This window comes from Mobula birostris, chromosome 2 (genome assembly GCF_030028105.1).
Source record: "Mobula birostris isolate sMobBir1 chromosome 2, sMobBir1.hap1, whole genome shotgun sequence".
Taxonomy (NCBI): domain Eukaryota; kingdom Metazoa; phylum Chordata; class Chondrichthyes; order Myliobatiformes; family Myliobatidae; genus Mobula; species Mobula birostris.
The window spans coordinates 33,481,119-33,498,127 of NC_092371.1; the positions used below are offsets into that span (position 1 = coordinate 33,481,119).

The 17,009-nt window shown below is 42.1% G+C and overlaps 1 protein-coding gene across 1 annotated transcript in view; it reads right to left on the minus strand.

The window, feature by feature from the left end:
• The window catches only part of ccndbp1 (cyclin D-type binding-protein 1), a 49,433-nt gene extending 33,940 nt beyond the window's left edge, over positions 1 to 15,493 (minus strand). Inside the window, exons 1-5 of the mRNA XM_072239732.1 lie at positions 15,339 to 15,493; positions 5,270 to 5,326; positions 4,324 to 4,403; positions 4,156 to 4,237; positions 2,730 to 2,826 (exon numbers count right to left, since the gene is read on the minus strand). Of these exons, the coding sequence (XP_072095833.1) occupies positions 2,730 to 2,826; positions 4,156 to 4,237; positions 4,324 to 4,403; positions 5,270 to 5,326; positions 15,339 to 15,450 (428 nt within the window). The 5' untranslated portion in view covers positions 15,451 to 15,493. The remainder of the gene's footprint in view (positions 1 to 2,729; positions 2,827 to 4,155; positions 4,238 to 4,323; positions 4,404 to 5,269; positions 5,327 to 15,338) is intronic.
• Between the last annotated feature and the right edge of the window lie 1,516 nt (positions 15,494 to 17,009).

Sequence of the window (17,009 nt, forward strand, 5' to 3'; positions counted from 1 at the left end):
CATCTCTGCTGCATCTGCTGTCAGGATGAGGCTTTTCAGTTTAGAACAGAGATGTCCACCTTCTTCAAAGGAAGGGGTTTTCCTTCCTTCACTATCAACGCTGCACCTCTTCCATTTCACACACATCTGCTCTTACCCATCCTCACGCCACCCTGCCAGGGATAGGGTTCTTCTTGTCCTCACCTACCACCCCATCAGTCTCCATGTCCAGCACGTAATCCCCTGGAACTTCCGCCATCTTCAACGGGATCCTACCACCATTTTTGCCCGGCCCCCCCACTTTCTGCTTTCTGGAGGGTCGCTCCTTATGCAACCCCCTGGTCCATTCGTCCCTCCTCACTGATCTCCTTCCTGGCACTTACCCTTGGAAGCGGAACAAGTGTTACACATGCCCCTGCATCTCCTCCCTCACTACCATTCAGTGCCACAAACAGTCCTTCCAGGTGAGGTGACACTTCACCTGTGAGTCTGTTGGGGTCACATACTGTGCCCGGAGCAGCCCCCTGTATACCAGTGAGACCCAGCATAGGTTGGAAGACTATTTCACCAAGCACCTACTCTCCATCTGCTGGAAGAAGCACAATTTCATTCCATTTTCCATTTGCATTCCGATATGTCAATCCATGGCCTCTTCTACTGTCGCTATGAGACCACACTCAGGTTGGAGGAACAACAAGTTATATTCCATCTGGGTAGCCTCCAACCTGATGGCATGAACATTGATTTCTCTCACCTTATCTCCTTGCCTGATCATCGCTTCCCTCTGGTGCTCCTTCCTCTTTTCTTTCTTCCATGGCCTTCTGTTCTCTCCTATCGGATTCCCCCTTCTCCAGTCCTGTATCACTTTCACCAATCAACTTCCCAGCTCTTTACTTCATCCCTCCCCCTCCCACCTTTTAAATCTACTCCGTATCTTTTTTTCCCCAGTCCTGCCGAAGGCTCTCAGGCTGAAACGTCAATCAACTGTACATTTTCTACAGATGCTGCCTAGCCTGCTGAGTTCCTCCAACATTTTGCGTGTGTTGCTTGGATTTCCAGCATCTGCAGATTTTCTCTTGTTAATGAAATATAATGTTGGAAAATGCATGGGCATGCACTTTGGTAGAAGAACTAAATGTGCAGACTATTTGCTAAATGGGAAGAAAATCCAAAAATCTTAGGTGCTCAGGGCTGTGGGGGTCCTTGTGCAGAACACCCTAAAGGTTAACTTGCTGGTTGAGTCAGTATTGAGGAAAGCAAATGCAATGTTAGCATTCATTTCAAGAGGTCTAGAATATAAGAGCAGGGATGTATTGTTGAGGTTTTATAAAACCTCACCTTGAGTACTGTGAACAGTTTTGGGCTCCTTATCCAAGGAAAGATGTGCTGGCATTGGACAGGATTCAGAGGAGGTTCACAAGGATGATTCCGGAAATGAGTGTTATCATACGAGGAACTTTTGATGGCTCTGGGTCTGTACTCACTGGAATTTAGGATGGGATGGGGGGGCGGTGGTGGAATCTCATTGAAACCTTTTGAATGTTGAAAAGCTTGGACAGGGTAGATGTGGGAAGGATGCTTCCCATGGTGGAGGAGTCTAGGACAAGAGGGCATAGCCTCAGGGTAGAGGGGCATCCATTTAAAACACAAAGATGCCGAGAAATTGCTTTAGCCGGAGGGTGGTGAATTTGTGGAATGTTACCACAGGCAGCTGTGGAGGTCAGGTCGTTGGATGTATTTAAGGCGGAGATTGATAGGTTCTTGTTTGGCTATGGCATCAAATTACGGAGAGGGCCAGGGAGTGGGGCTGAGGAGGGGGGGAGAAAAAGGGGATCAGCCATGATTGAACAGTGGAGCAGACTCAATGGGTAAAATGGCCTAACTCTGCTTCTATGTTTTATGGTCTTAACATTGCATCTCTTGAGCAGCCAGCCTGTGCTCCACAGTCAGTATTATTTGCAAAGATGTGCTTTTAACTTTGGTTTACTGCTTGCAAATTACAACTTACATTAAGAACTGAAGACTTGTTCTTGTTTGAATTAATATCTGCTATATTAACATAACTCCAGAATACTCTGTAACACCATGCGAGCACAAGATATGGGAGACAATTAAAAAGCTGGAAAGGAAATTCGGAGCTTCATGTTGTCTCTCACTTTATTTCTCCATCCCACTCTCACATTTAGTCGCTTGCACAGTTATGAGGTCCAATGAAAACTCGAGCAACAGCATGCCATCATCTATTTAGGAATGATGCAGTCTTCTGGACTCAACATTTAATTATATCATTTATAGTAACTCACCTTCTGTATGTCACATCTCACCATTTCCTTAGCAAGTCATTTGTCTGATACTAGTTCAAGCTTTTCTCTCTTGATTAGCACAGCTTCCTTTCACCGACATTTTCCACAACCCAGCACTTCACAGCATTTCACAAAACATTGTCATGTTATCATTCTCCACCATTAGTGGAGAATAACTGTCACCATTAGTGTATTGACCATCAGTTATTACTTTTGCCCATCTATCTTTTGTCCCGTTCTTGCTGCAATTTAAAACTCTTATTCTCAATTCAAAGGGCCTTCAAAGAGAAACATGAATGCTCCTGACTGAAGTGTTTCCAACATTTTCTGTTTACACTACAAAACAGTGGAGATTCAGAAAAAAATGCCTCTATAATTTTAAATATTAAAGTTTGTTAATCACACCTTAAATTTTCAACACAATTGTATAAATTTAAAGATTGGCACCTTTGAAGTGGTGTGTTCAGTATCACGTTCAATAGTTGAATAACTCCCTCCACTATGTCCATTGTGGCATCTCGAACTAATCGTCGTAAAGTCAAGCCTGAGGCAAAAGAAACCTCTTATTAAACACCTAACAGCCACACCTGCTCATGATCACTTATTTTCTACATATTTTTGTACTTTTAGCCAAACAGTAAAGGTCACACTAAGGATTTCAACTAGATGATCAAATACTTTTAAGGTAATTCATCCAAAGCAACTTTTAAAAGGACATGGGCTTATTTAGAAAACACTAATGCATTTTAATTAATCAAATCTTCTATTACGTATTTAAACACATAATTGCTCAGATCCTGCATGTGGCTCTTCAAAGGCTAAAAGTGTGAAAATATGGAATAGACAGTGCAATAAAGTTTCTCTCTACTACACCAGACTTCTTGATCTTATTTCGCTTCTACAAATATCGGAACTAAACTGTGCTCAAATGAAACAACATACTCAAGGTTCCAACAAATGGACACCATGATAAGATATTCGGAGAGTAATAAAGAGGCGAGCATTAACTAAGGCATTCAAGCAGTAAAGATCTGAAGCTGAATAGGCAATTGCAGATTTGAACTAACTTATTTAGCAAATTTACGCTGTTTAGTACTCGTGAGCTGCGAGGATCCAATTGAATGTATAACTGCAGTGCTTTGATAACACTTGAACCATCCTTATCATTATCGTCCAACAAGCAGGAACTCTGGACTTCTGAAGCATTTGTTATCTGAAATGGAGGTTTCGAAACCCAAGCAAATTACTTATTGTGTATTTCAGAGACAATGACAAAAGAGCACTAATTTGTCACATTCATTCATTCTTGAAAGGAAATTGTACTTGGAACAAAATTAGAATGCAAAATGTAGTTTTGTATAGGACAGATGTAGAGAAACACCTAATCGATATACTATATTCAAGGACACTATACAGCCTGTATACATTTTTCATTTATCAAAGTACCTCCCTATTTTAATTGAGCATTGACAGCTTCAGCAAGGAACAGACACAGTACAGTAGAGTACCAGAGCACCAGAGATCAGAAAGTTGCGTTTCAATTCCTGCCGTTGTCTGTAAGGAGTTTGAACATTCTCCCCGACTAGGGGTTTCCTCAATGTTCCAGTTTTATTCCACATTCGAAAGGTGTACAGGTTGATTAGTAAGCTGTAGGCCTGCTATGCTGGCGTACCTGCGGGCTGCCCCCAGCACATCTTGGGACTGTGTTGGTAGTTGATGCACATGCCACATTTCATAATCTTTAATTATTTTTTGCACACCAAATAAAAATTATAACTATTAAAAACAGTCACGCTTCTGCTCGTGGATGTACTCACTACAGTTCTGGAAACGTCCAAATGGATAAATTTGTCAGCTTTTCAGTACCACTTGCCTTGATTCTTTGGCAACCAGTAATACACACTGGATAAATTAAGGATGCTCTTCTGAATTTCACTAGTGAGCTTCTGACAGTCCTATACAGAAAACATCAGTCAGTAGAATTTGATTACACCTCATCAATTGCAAAATTCATAATCTGAAGTTCAACCTTTACACTTACTTGCTCAGATGGCAAAGGAGGCTTTGAAAAGGCCAGACTGAGTTTTGTTGCTTCTTGAGATACTGCTTTGACACACTCACCTAGAAGAAAAATAAAACTAAGGGTTATACAATTTTCCATTAAATTACATAGTTGTACAAGTACAGGCTAATGAAAAGGTACGTAATTGTCCAAATATTTACACTTTGATATATTAATGAAGTAGAACTGTGATTAATTCCCACTGTATCTCCTTGTACACACCAGCATCAACAACCACACATCTCCACTCCTAAGTTATAGTAGTGTTAACAAAGTTGTAAAGTTAAACAGTGGGAGACAATGCTAAAACATCACCAAAAGATTTTGTGAATCAGCACTCGAATTCAATAACAATTCACTTTCTATCCATTGAAAGCTATTATTTTTTCTCAAAATTTATACCACTTGAAGTTAAAATTAAACTCATAACACCATTACAATGTTATGAAATGTTCAGGTTCTAAACAGGTATGGTAAGTGTACCAATGGATTTACTACACAATTTAATCACAGTCAATTGACCTTACCACAAATGCTGAGAATAGAAAGCTATCTAAATATTCTAGTGCAACAAAATTATAAAATAACAATAGTGATAGCCGAAGCATGTATATCTAAAATGTTGAAAATCTAGTCATTTATATTAGGGACAAATAACTAAAGTTATGAAAATAACACAAGTTACTGTACTGGCAGTGTGTGTGTGTGTGTGTGTGTGTGTGTGTGTGTGTGTGTGTGTGTGTGTGTGTGTGTGTGTGTGTGTGTGTATATAAAATATGTAAAAGTCAGAGATACTCAAACTCCCTTTTGGTGTAATTGGTAACTTGAACACTTATTCTCCACTATATTGAAGATGTCATACTAATGGATAACTCTGTACATCATTCACAATCTCCTTTTGTAACATTGACATTAAATACCAAACCTAGAGTTTTCCAGAAAAATTCCATGTCAAAATTCTCCAATTTCCACGATTCTCCTTCTGTAAAGAGAAAAGTTCATATTAACATGCCACTTTGGATTCACACAGTAGAAACAATAACGTAACACATTAAAAGCCATTTATAAAAAAGGTTAACAAATTCATTGCAAGGAAGTTCTCTCTACCAGCCCCTGCTAGAACAGCACACATGTGAATCTATATCATCTTACAAGAGCTTCATGAACTCTTCCTCATCTTACTCTTATATTCCACATTAGCATTTTGTGATACATGAACAATCTGTTTCCATATTTAGAGCACAAAATGATGAGAAGTTGATGAAAAGTTTGACTGAGGTTCAGCAAAATGCTGGTTGCAAGAACTGACTATTAGATTCAACTGGTTAATGCTTAGAAAACAGCAGAGTAGTATGAAGGATGACAACAGTAAAGTTCTGGGATACTACTATCAGAACATTGCCACTAACTGATCTAGGATCAAATCAAAAACTGTGTATGAACCAAGAGGTTTATAGTCCAAGGACGGCAGGATCAGTGGCATTCAAGACCAGTGATCCAGAAACATGCAAGAACTCCAGTTATGACGTATGGGCAACAAAACAATTCCGATTGAGGCTACAGATGGAATTGGATGCACATCAACTCTGGCAGGGTTTGAGGCCATTACTTCCTGCAAAACAAAACCAAACATCATGAATGGCTATGAAGCTTCACTCCCAGATGAGTTCAACACCTTTTATTTATGCTGTGAAAGGAAGAGTAAAACTACACTTGTGTGAATCCCTGCAGCATCTGGTGATCCTGTGATCTCTGTCTCAGAGGCCAGAGTCAGAACATCTTTCAAGAGCATGAGCCCTCACCAAGCATCAGGCCTGATGGTATACCTTTTGCCAACCAACTGATGGATGGGAGTGTTCAAGAACATCTTCAATCCCTCACTGCTGTATTTGGGGGTTACCACCTCTTTCAAAAGATGCTAATACCCAAGTAGAGCAGGGTTTGCTACCTCATCAAGTATTGCCCAATTGCACTCGCATCTACAGTGATAGAATGCTTACAGCAATTCATCATGACTCACTGCAATCTCACTGGCCCTCCAATCACCTGGAAAATAGCAATACCAATGTCAGGCTGCTGTTAATTAATCGCAGCTCAGCATTCAACAGAATCATACCCTCAGTGCTAATCATCAAGCTCCAAAACCTGGGCTTCTGTACCTTCCTCTGCAACTGGATCCTTGACTTCCTCATCAGGAGACCAGAGTCAGGGCAGGTCAGGAAAACACATCTCCTCCTCACTGACAATCAATGCTGAGGCACCTCAAGGATCGGTGCTTAATCCACTGCTTTACTCTCTCTACACCCATGACTGTGTGGCTAGGCACAGCACAAACACCATCTATAAATTTGCTGATGACACAACTGTTGTTGGAAGAATTTCAGAGAGTCATGAGGAGGCATGCAGAAGTGAGATAGATCAGCTGGGGTTGAGTGGTGTCACAACAACAATCTTGCACTCAACATCAGTGAGATCAATCAAAATCAAATCAAGTTTGATTATCATTCAAGCCATGCACAGGTATAGCTGAACAAGACAGTGTTCCTCTGGGGCAAAGGTGCGAAATATTTAAAATTAACTCGACCAAGAAATTGATTGTGGACTTCAGGAAGGGGAAGACGAAGGAAGACACACCAGTCCACACTGAGGGATCAGCAGTGGAAAGGCTGAAGAGTTTCAAGTTCCTAGGTGTCAACAACTCTGAGGATCTTTCTTGGGCCCAACATATTAAGTTGATTACACAGAAAGCACAACAGAGGCTATACTTTATTAGTCTAAGGAAAATTGGTATGTGACCAAAGACACTAGCAAATTTCTACAGATGTACCGTGGAGGACATTCTAACTGGTTGCATCACCATCTGGACTGGAGGGGCCACTGCAGAAAAAACTGCAGAAATCTGTAAATTCTGCCACCTCCATCATGGGCACTAGCCTCCGCATCACCGAGGAGTTTTCAAGAGGCGATGCCTCAGAAGACCAGCACCCATTATTAAGGATCCCCATCACTCAGTTCATGCCCTCTTTTTATTGCTACCATCAAGGTGGTACAGGAGCCAGAAGACACATACTCAACACATCAGGAACAGCTTCTTCCCCTCCACCATCGAGTTTCTTAATGGATGATGAACCCATGAATATCTCAGTATTTTCCATCTTTTTCATTTAATTTTTTTAATATATACATATTGCAACTTACAGTTTTTATTATATATTGCAACCTACTGCTGCCATGAAACAATGAGTTTCACTACATATACCATTGATATTAAACCCGATTCTGATTGAGAAGGCTAGGAATAAATTACCCTCTTTGCTAATTCTCAGAATGCCATTCCCTTCTTTTACACATATATAAACTAAGCAAAAACACGAGTTCAAAGTGAATAATTTAGCACCATCTTTTTCGCCTGAAGTTGATGTTTTACATTAATGTGGCTTACACTGACCATCTTCTGGGTCCAACCCAGAACTTCTGCCACAAATATTAATCACAGGGTTAACTTTAGCACACAAACCGAGTCCAATCCTCATCTCACTAGATGCAACTGATTGACATATTCTATGCTTGATTCCATGCCATTCCCAAAGAAGACGCTGAGGCAAATCCAGTTCATGGGAACCAGTTCAGCCAGAAATTCAAAATCAAATGTACAATTTTAATTCATTTTCATACAAAGTAGAACTTCAACATTTGGATATTTGCATTTATTCATTATTATGAATATATAAAATATCCCAACCCTCTAACCGCAACATCCCTAACTCTATAGCTGTGACTTTGGGCAAAAACTAATACCGAGCCCAAAGAAACAAAATTCACCAATTCCCCTCTGATAGCGCCAACTGATCAGAATGTAGCAAATGTGATACTAGTATTTAAAAAAAACGTGAGTAGGAGTGTTGGCCAGAATTAGTGGATTCAGATGAATCAATTTCAGAAGAATTAGGAAAAAACAGCTGAACTTGTTCTCCTCCCACCCCCCCTCCCCATTTTGTGAACTCTGAGCTGATTGTAGTTCTGGGATACTCTACTAAGAGCAACTGAATGTAGAGCCTGAGGAAGGGTCTCAGCCTGAAACGTCGACTATACTCCTTTCCATAGATGCTGCCTGGCCTGCAGAGTTCCTCCAGCATTTTGTGTGTGTTGATCGTGGACACAGGAGCTTCAGGTAATGACTTGTTAAACCTGAGACCACTCTCAGGCGAGTAGCGATTTATTACATAAAGTGTCAGACCTACCAAAGAAACAATCTGTAATCTCGTTAGACTCAGTGCCTGGTTTGACTGGTTAGGATCAGAGTTTAAAGGAACATACTGTATACACAAGGTTGGGAGGCAAAACCATAGAATAATGTGGGTTGTAGCCCTGAACCAGAGGCAATAAAAAAGTGTTAAGGATCAACCAGGTGATGTGTATCTAATGATATTGGAACTTTGCAATAAGGGATGAATATAAAAGTAGACACTTCGATTGTGCTATCAGTGATAACTCTGGAGAATCACCATCGTGAGGAAAAATCCTCACACCAGAGAAGAAAAGCTTGATTGTCTGGCAAACAAATATCCCCTATTTCAGTGTTATAAATTATCTTGAGTGAGTATCAGTACAAAGTGAACAGTAGAATTCATGTTCTAAGTTGTTGGCCCAGGGTCAACATAGTTACATTGTCTGTGCAGAGACAAGAAAGTGCAAGCTTCGATTAATTACGAGTTGCATAGTGAGTTTCCTAACCTAGCTCCACTGACGAATGGTCAACAGGAGTATCATGAGTAAAGCAAGGAACTATAAATCTGTTAATGCGACACTAGTGGTCAGCAAAATCCTTAAAACACATTTAGGATGAATCAGAATCAGGCTTAATATCACCGGCATACAGCATGAATATTTTTGTTTTGTGGCAGCAGTAGTGCAATACATAATAGAAACTATAAATTATGATTAAGTATTGTAAGTTTGATAAAGTGCCTCATTAAAAACATTTGCAATGTAGAATAGTCTATGCTCGAAACCTTTCCCGATCATACTCAATTCTTCCTTGGCCACATTGACAACTGCATTAGCGCTGCTTCATGCACCCATGCTGAGCTCATCAATTTCACCTCTAACTTCCACCCTGCCCTTAAATTCACTTGGTCAATCTCTGACACCTCCCTCCCTTTCTCGATCTGTCTCCACCTCTGAAGACAAACTATCAGCCGACATCTTTCATAAACCTACTAATTCCCAGAGTTATCTCAACTCTACCCACTCTATCTCCTGTAAAAATGCCATTCCTTTTTCAACAGTGTCTCCACCTCCGCAGCATCTGTTCCCAGGACATGGCCTTCCATTCCAGGATATCAGAAGTGCCCTCCTCCTTTAAAGCATGGGGTTTCCCTCACTCTGCTATTGATGTTGCCCACATCCACATCTCCTTCATTTCCCATACATCTGCGCACACCCTATCTTCCTTCCAGCTTAATAGTGATACAGTCCCTCTAGTTCTTACCCGTGACCCCATCAGGCTGCACTTTAACTCATTATCGTCCACATCTTCCACTATCTCCAAAGGAATCCTACTACTAAACATATCGTTATCTCTCCCCCCCACTCCACTTTCCGTAGCGATCACTCCCTCAGTGATTCCCTTGACCATTCATCCCTCCCCAGCACTTATCTCTACAAATGGCCTAAGTGCTACACCTGCCAAATTCACCTCCGTTCAGGACCCCAAACAGTCCTTTCAGGTACGGCAACATTTCACCTGTAAATCTGCTGGAGTTGTCTATTGTGCCCGATATTCCCAATGCAGCCTCCTTTACACTGGTGAGACCTGTCGTAAATTGGTCTGCCACTTTGTCGAGCACCTCCACACCATCCACCACAAGCAGGACTTCCCAGTGGCCAAACATTTTAATTCTGATTCCCATTCCTGTTACAATGTGTCGGTCCATGGCCTCCTTTTGTGCTGAGATGAGGCCACCCTCCAGGTGGAGGAGCAACACCTTATATTCCATCAGGGTATCCTGCAACCTGATGGCAAGAATATCGATTTCTCTTTCCAGTAAATAAATTCCACTCCTCCCCCCCTCTATTCACCACTCTGATCTTCTCACCTACCCATCAGCTGGTGGAGGTTGTGTACAGGCCACCTAACAGTAGTAGTGAGGTCGGAGATGGTATTAAACAGGAAATTAGAAATGTGTGCAATAAAGGAACAGCAGTTATAATGGGTGACTTCAATCTACATGTAGATTGGGTGAACCAAATTGGTAAAGGTGCTGAGGAAGAGGATTTCTTGGAATGTATGCGGGATGGTTTTTTGAACCAACATGTCGAGGAACCAACTAGAGAGCAGGCTATTCTGGACTGGGTTTTGAGCAATGAGGAAGGGTTAATTAGCAATCTTGTCGTGAGAGGCCCCTTGGGTAAGAGTGACCATAATATGGTGGAATTCTTCATTAAGATGGAGAGTGACAGAGTTAATTCAGAAACAAAGGTTCTGAACTTAAAGAGGGGTAACTTTGAAGGTATGAGACGTGAATTAGCTAAGATAGACTGGCAAATGACACTTAAAGGATTGACGGTGGATATGCAATGGCAAGCATTTAAAGGTTGCATGGATGAACTACAACAATTGTTCATCCCAGTTTGGCAAAAGAATAAATCAAGGAAGGTAGTGCACCCGTGGCTGACAAGAGAAATTAGGGATAGTATCAATTCCAAAGAAGCAGCATACAAATTAGCCAGAGAAAGTGGATCACCTGAGGACTGGGAGAAATTCAGAGTTCAGCAGAGGAGGACAAAGGGCTTAATTAGGAAGGGGAAAAAAGATTATGAGAGAAAACTGGCAGGGAACATAAAAATGGACTGTAAAAGCTTTTATAGATATGTAAAAAGGAAAAGACTGGTAAAGACAAATGTAGGTCCCCTGCAGACAGAAACAGGTGAATTGATTATGGGGAGCAAGGACATGGCAGACCAATTGAATAATTACTTTGGTTCTGTCTTCACTAAGGAGGACATGAATAATCTTCCAGAAATAGTAGGGGACAGAGGGTCCAGTGAGATGGAGGAACTGAGCGAAATACATGTTAGTAGGGAAGTGGTGTTAGGTAAATTGAAGGGATTGAAGGCAGATAAATCCCCAGGGCCAGATGGTCTGCATCCCAGGGTGCTTAAGGAAGTAGCCCAAGAAATAGTGGATGCATTAGTGATAATTTTTCAAAACTCGTTAGATTCTGGACTAGTTCCTGAGGATTGGAGGGTGGCTAATGTAACTCCACTTTTTAAAAAAGGAGGGAGAGAGAAACCGGGGAATTATAGACTGGTTAGCCTAACGTCGGTGGTGGGGAAACTGCTGGAGTCAGTTATCAAGGATGTGATAACAGCACATTTGGAAAGCGGTGAAATGATCGGACAAAGGCAGCATGGATTTGTGAAAGGAAAATCATGTCTGACGAATCTCATAGAATTTTTTGAGTATGTAACTAGTAGAGTGGATAGGGGAGAACCTGTGGATGTGGTATATTTGGATTTTCAGAAGGCTTTTGACAAGGTCCCACACAGGAGATTAGTGTGCAAACTTAAAGCACATGGTATTGGGGGTAAGGTATTGGTGTGGGTGGAGAGTTGGTTAGCAGACAGGAAGCAAAGAGTGGGAATAAACGGGACCTTTTCAGAGTGGCAGGCGGTGACTAGTGGGGTACCGCAAGGCTCAGTGCTGGGACCCCAGTTGTTTACAATATATATTAATGACTTGGATGAGGGAATTAAATGCAGCATCTCCAAGTTTGCAGATGACACGAAGCTGGGGGGCAGTGTTAGCTGTGAGGAGGATGCTAAGAGGATGCAGGGTGACTTGGATAGGTTGGGTGAGTGGGCAAATTCATGGCAGATGCAATTTAATGTGGATAAATGTGAAGTTATCCACTTTGGTGGCAAAAATAGGAAAACAGATTATCTGAATGGTGGCCGATTAGGAAAAGGGGAGGTGCAACGAGACCTGGGTGTCATTATACACCAGTCATTGAAAGTGGGCATGCAGGTACAGCAGGTGGTGAAAAAGGCGAATGGTATGCTGGCATTTATGGCGAGAGGATTTGAGTACAGGAGCAGGGAGGTACTACTGCAGTTGTACAAGGCCTTGGTGAGACCACACCTGGAGTATTGTGTGCAGTTTTGGTCCCCTAATCTGAGGAAAGACATCCTTGCCATAGAGGGAGTACAAAGAAGGTTCACCAGATTGATTCCTGGGATGGCAGGACTTTCATATGAAGAAAGACTGGATGAACTGGGCTTGTACTCGTTGGAATTTAGAAGATTGAGGGGGGATCTGATTGAAACGTATAAGATCCTAAAGGGATTGGACAGGCTAGATGCAGGAAGATTGTTCTCAATTTTGGGGGAAGTCCAGAATGAGGGGCCACAGTTTGAGGATAGAGGGGAAGCCTTTTAGGACCGAGATTAGGAAAAACTTCTTCACACAGAGAGTGGTGAATCTGTGGAATTCTCTGCCACAGGAAGCAGTTGAGGCCAGTTCATTGGCTATATTTAAGAGGGAGTTAGATATGGCCCTTGTGGTTACGGGGGTCAGGGGGTATGGAGGGAAGGCTGGGGCGGGGTTCTGAGTTGGATGATCAGCCATGATCATAATAAATGGCGGTGCAGGCTCGAAGGGCTGAATGGCCTACTCCTGCACCTATTTTCTATGTTTCTATGTTTCTATTTCCTCCTGGGTCCCCTCCTCCTTCTCTTTCTTCTATGGTCCACGCTCTTCTATCAGATTCTTTGTTCTCCAACCCTTGACCTTTCCACCCACCCAGCTTCACCTATCACCTTCCAACTAGCCTCTTTCCCCTCCCCCAACTGTTTTATTCTGGCATCTTCCCCCTTCCTTCTTAGTCCTGAAGAAGGGTCTCAGCCCAACATTTCGACTGTTCATTCATTTCTATAGATGCTGCTGGACCTGCTGAGTTCCTCCATCATTTTGAGTGCTTCGTTAAAAAGCAGCAGTAAGTACATCAACCTGAATAGGAAATTATTTGAAATATAGAAAACTGAACGACAAGATCTTCTCCCATTGATAATTACTGGTAAGGTACTACAGATCACAAATTAACATAAAGTGTTGGCACCCAACCTTCATGGCTGACTTGCCATTCAAAATGATCTAAACAGCTTAGGAGAATGGACAAAGAAGTGGCAGATGGAACACAGTGTAGGGAAGTATATGATCTTTCACTTTGGTAGAAGGAATAAAGGTGTGGACTATTTTCTAAATGTGGAGAATATTCAAAACTCAGAGGTGCAAAGGGATTTGGGAGTCCTCGTGTGGGATTCCCTAAAGGTTAACTTGCAGGTGGAATCTGTGCTGAGGAAGATAAATGCAATGTTGGCATTCATATCGAGAGGACTACAATATATAAGGATGTGATGCTGAGGCTTTTATAAGGTATCGCTCAGACTGCACTTGGGAGTATTGCAAGCCATTTTTGGCCCATTATCTAAGGACGAGGTGGCATTGGCAAATGTCTGAAGGAGTTTCATGAGAATGATCCCAAGAATTAAAGGGTAAATGTGTGAGGAGCATTTGATGGCTCCGGGCCTATATTAGTTGGAGCTTAGAAGGGGGGAGGGGGTGGTCTCACTGAAACCTATTGAATATTGAAAGGCCTAGATAGAATGATCTTGGAGAAATCATTGTTTCCAATAGCAGGAGTGTCTAGGACCCAGTTTCAGAATACAGAAGGCACAGCCTCAGAATACAAGTAAGTTCCTTTACAACAAAGACCAGGATGAATTTCTTTATCCACAGAGTGGTGAATCGGTGGAATTCAATGCTACAGACAGCTGTGGTGGCTGAGTTATTAGGTACATTTAAACCAGAGGTTGATAGGTTCTCGATTAGTAAGGGTGTCAAAGTTTATGAGGAGAAGGCAGGGGAATGGGATTAAGAGTATCAAATTACATAATTCTGCTCATGTTCTTATGATACAAAGATTAGTAGTGGTGTGGGCAGCATAGAAGACTGGCATAAGATACAGCAGAATGTAGATCTGTTGCAGGTGTGTATGAGGAAATGGCAGATGGGAGTTTAATCTGGCATGCTTGCCTATATTAGTCAAAGAATGGAGTTCAAGACTCCCCGTTATGTTGCACTTGGGCCATTTCTAGTGGTTTACCAGGACGGTCCTTGAATTAGAGGACGTGTGCTATAAGTGGGTGGACAAACTTAGGTTGTTTTCTCCAGAGTGTTGAGGCTGAGGAGAGGAGATCCGATTGAGGTTTATGAGAGACATAAACCAGTATCACTTGCCCAGGACTGAAATATCTAATATAAGAGGACATGTATTTAAGGTGAGAGGAAGCAAGTTCAAAGGAGGCACGTGGACCAAGCTTTTTTTTAAAACAGTGATAGGTGCCTGGAAAATATTGCCAGGTGGTAAAGGCAAAGATGATAAATGTGTTTAAGTAGTTCTTAAATAGGCACATGAATGTACAGGAAGTGGAAATATTGTATACAGAGGGTATTAGTTTAGCTGAGCCATTGGTTAATTCAGCACACCATTACAGGCTGAAGGGTCTGTACCATGTGATGTTGGGATGAAAGGTGTCAGGCTATCCAGAAAATCTTAGGTATTACATAGACTGGCTGCAACAAATGAAGTGAGGTGTTTTACACAATCAACTGACAGCCTTCACATCTCAATCTAGAAACCCATCACGGGGATAATCCCGGCTATTGTGCTTTAATTCATTCAGGCTCCGGGAGACAATGGACCAACAAGGGAAGTAACGTGCCTTCACCCAGCACTATCGGTACCCACTGAGTCCTTCACCCTCACACGATGCCTGGCATCAGACACAATGCAAACAAATGCCCCCTACCAACCCTCAACCAACCGAGCCCAGCAAGAGTCCAAGCAGCGGCTCCGGGCTGCTGGCCGACTAGCTGACTGATGACCGAGAGCTGCCACCCGACTCGCCCAGCAGTAAATGCCCACACTAACCTCGAAGCTGCGACACTACTTCCCGCAGGCCCTGCACCAGATTCCGCAGCGGCAGCCGCAGATCACCACCACACCGCAAGGCCTCGGCCTCGGGCTCTATTCCTTCCTCCATCTCCAATTTACAAACGGCCGCTGAGCACTGTTTCCTGAGGAGGCGGGGTTACGGAAGGGCCAATGACGGTGAGGCGGCGATGGGCGGGGCTACGAATGGGGCGGAGTAACAAGGGAAACGGAATAATGAAGGCGGAGCAACCTTATCTCCTAAACAACTGGAATTCTGCAGATGCTGGAAATTCAAGCGACACATATCAAAGTTGCTGGTGAATGCAGCAGGCCAGGCAGCATCTCTAGGAAGAGGTACAGTCGACGTTTCAGGCCGAGACCCTTCGTCAGGACTACATCTCCTTATCTCCTTACCTGCCCATCACCTCTCTCTTCCAACATGGTCTGCTGTACTTGAATGTTCTCTACCTGTGACAATAACAACTGCTTTCTTCTGTGTAACTGTTTTCATTTTGGTGCCTATTAACTTCAATTTCCCACACTGGTTCAAATGCTGCCTTGACATCAAGGGTGGTTACTTTTGTCTCATTCCTGAAATTCAGCTCTGATCCTTGATGAGATCTAAGTGATCTGGTGCAATTCAGCCCCAGCATTGTGAGTAGGTTCATGGCCCATAAATGTTGTTTTACAGTATTGTCAATGACACTTTCCATCACTTTGCTGATGATAGAAAGGAAGCATCAGGACTGGGTGATGTTATCCTATTTGTCTCTTGTCAGAAGCCTTATATGTTAGTCCAGCCTAAGCAGTTGTCAGATTCATTCCAGAAACATTCAAACTGATGGTCTTCTCACAGTCATGCCATCTTCTCCCTGCAAGAGGTACAGCAAACTGAAGTACCACACCACCAAGTTCAGGTGCAAACACCAGTTGGGTTAAACCCTAACCCTACCTCAGCCGTGGGACGCTACAGACAACCTCTTGCACTAGTATGGTCTTGACTTCGATTGTGTCTTTTTGTTTTGTGCTCTCTTGCTTTTGCATATTTTAGCTGTGATATAATTTATAGTTGATACGTTATCTGAATCCATGTGCCTGAGACGCTGCTGTAAGCAAATTTTTCATCGTACTTGTACCTTACTCTACTTATGCACGTGACAATAAACTTGATTTAACTTCTTTGCTATTGTCCCAGATATTATACTCTAGAAACAAGAGGCCTAAATATACTTTTTGAATTTCTCTGCAATTTTTAGAAGGTTGTGACTGAAGCCATTGACTTCTTCTATTTCCTCAATGTCCAACCCATTGGGAATCATAATACATGAATTATGTAATAGAAACGTATTAAACTTTCATCCTTTGCTTTTGTGGCACATTCTCTTTTGTTTTTTTTTCACTTTTGCTTCCAGACAGGGTAAAACAAGATTAAAACATATCTTGAGTTTCCTTTCAATTAGCATTTTTACTGGAGAGTAAATGAAAATTAAGAACCAAAATCTGCGGATCTTGAAAAGCTTAAAAACAGTAAAAATTTGAAATGTTAATCATTTCTCCTTCCAAAAATACTGCACGACCTGCAGAGGGTTTCCAGCATTTTCTGTTTTTACTCCACTAGTGATTATCCTGTGGGATGCATCCATGATAGCTGTCTTGAACAGCAGCTAT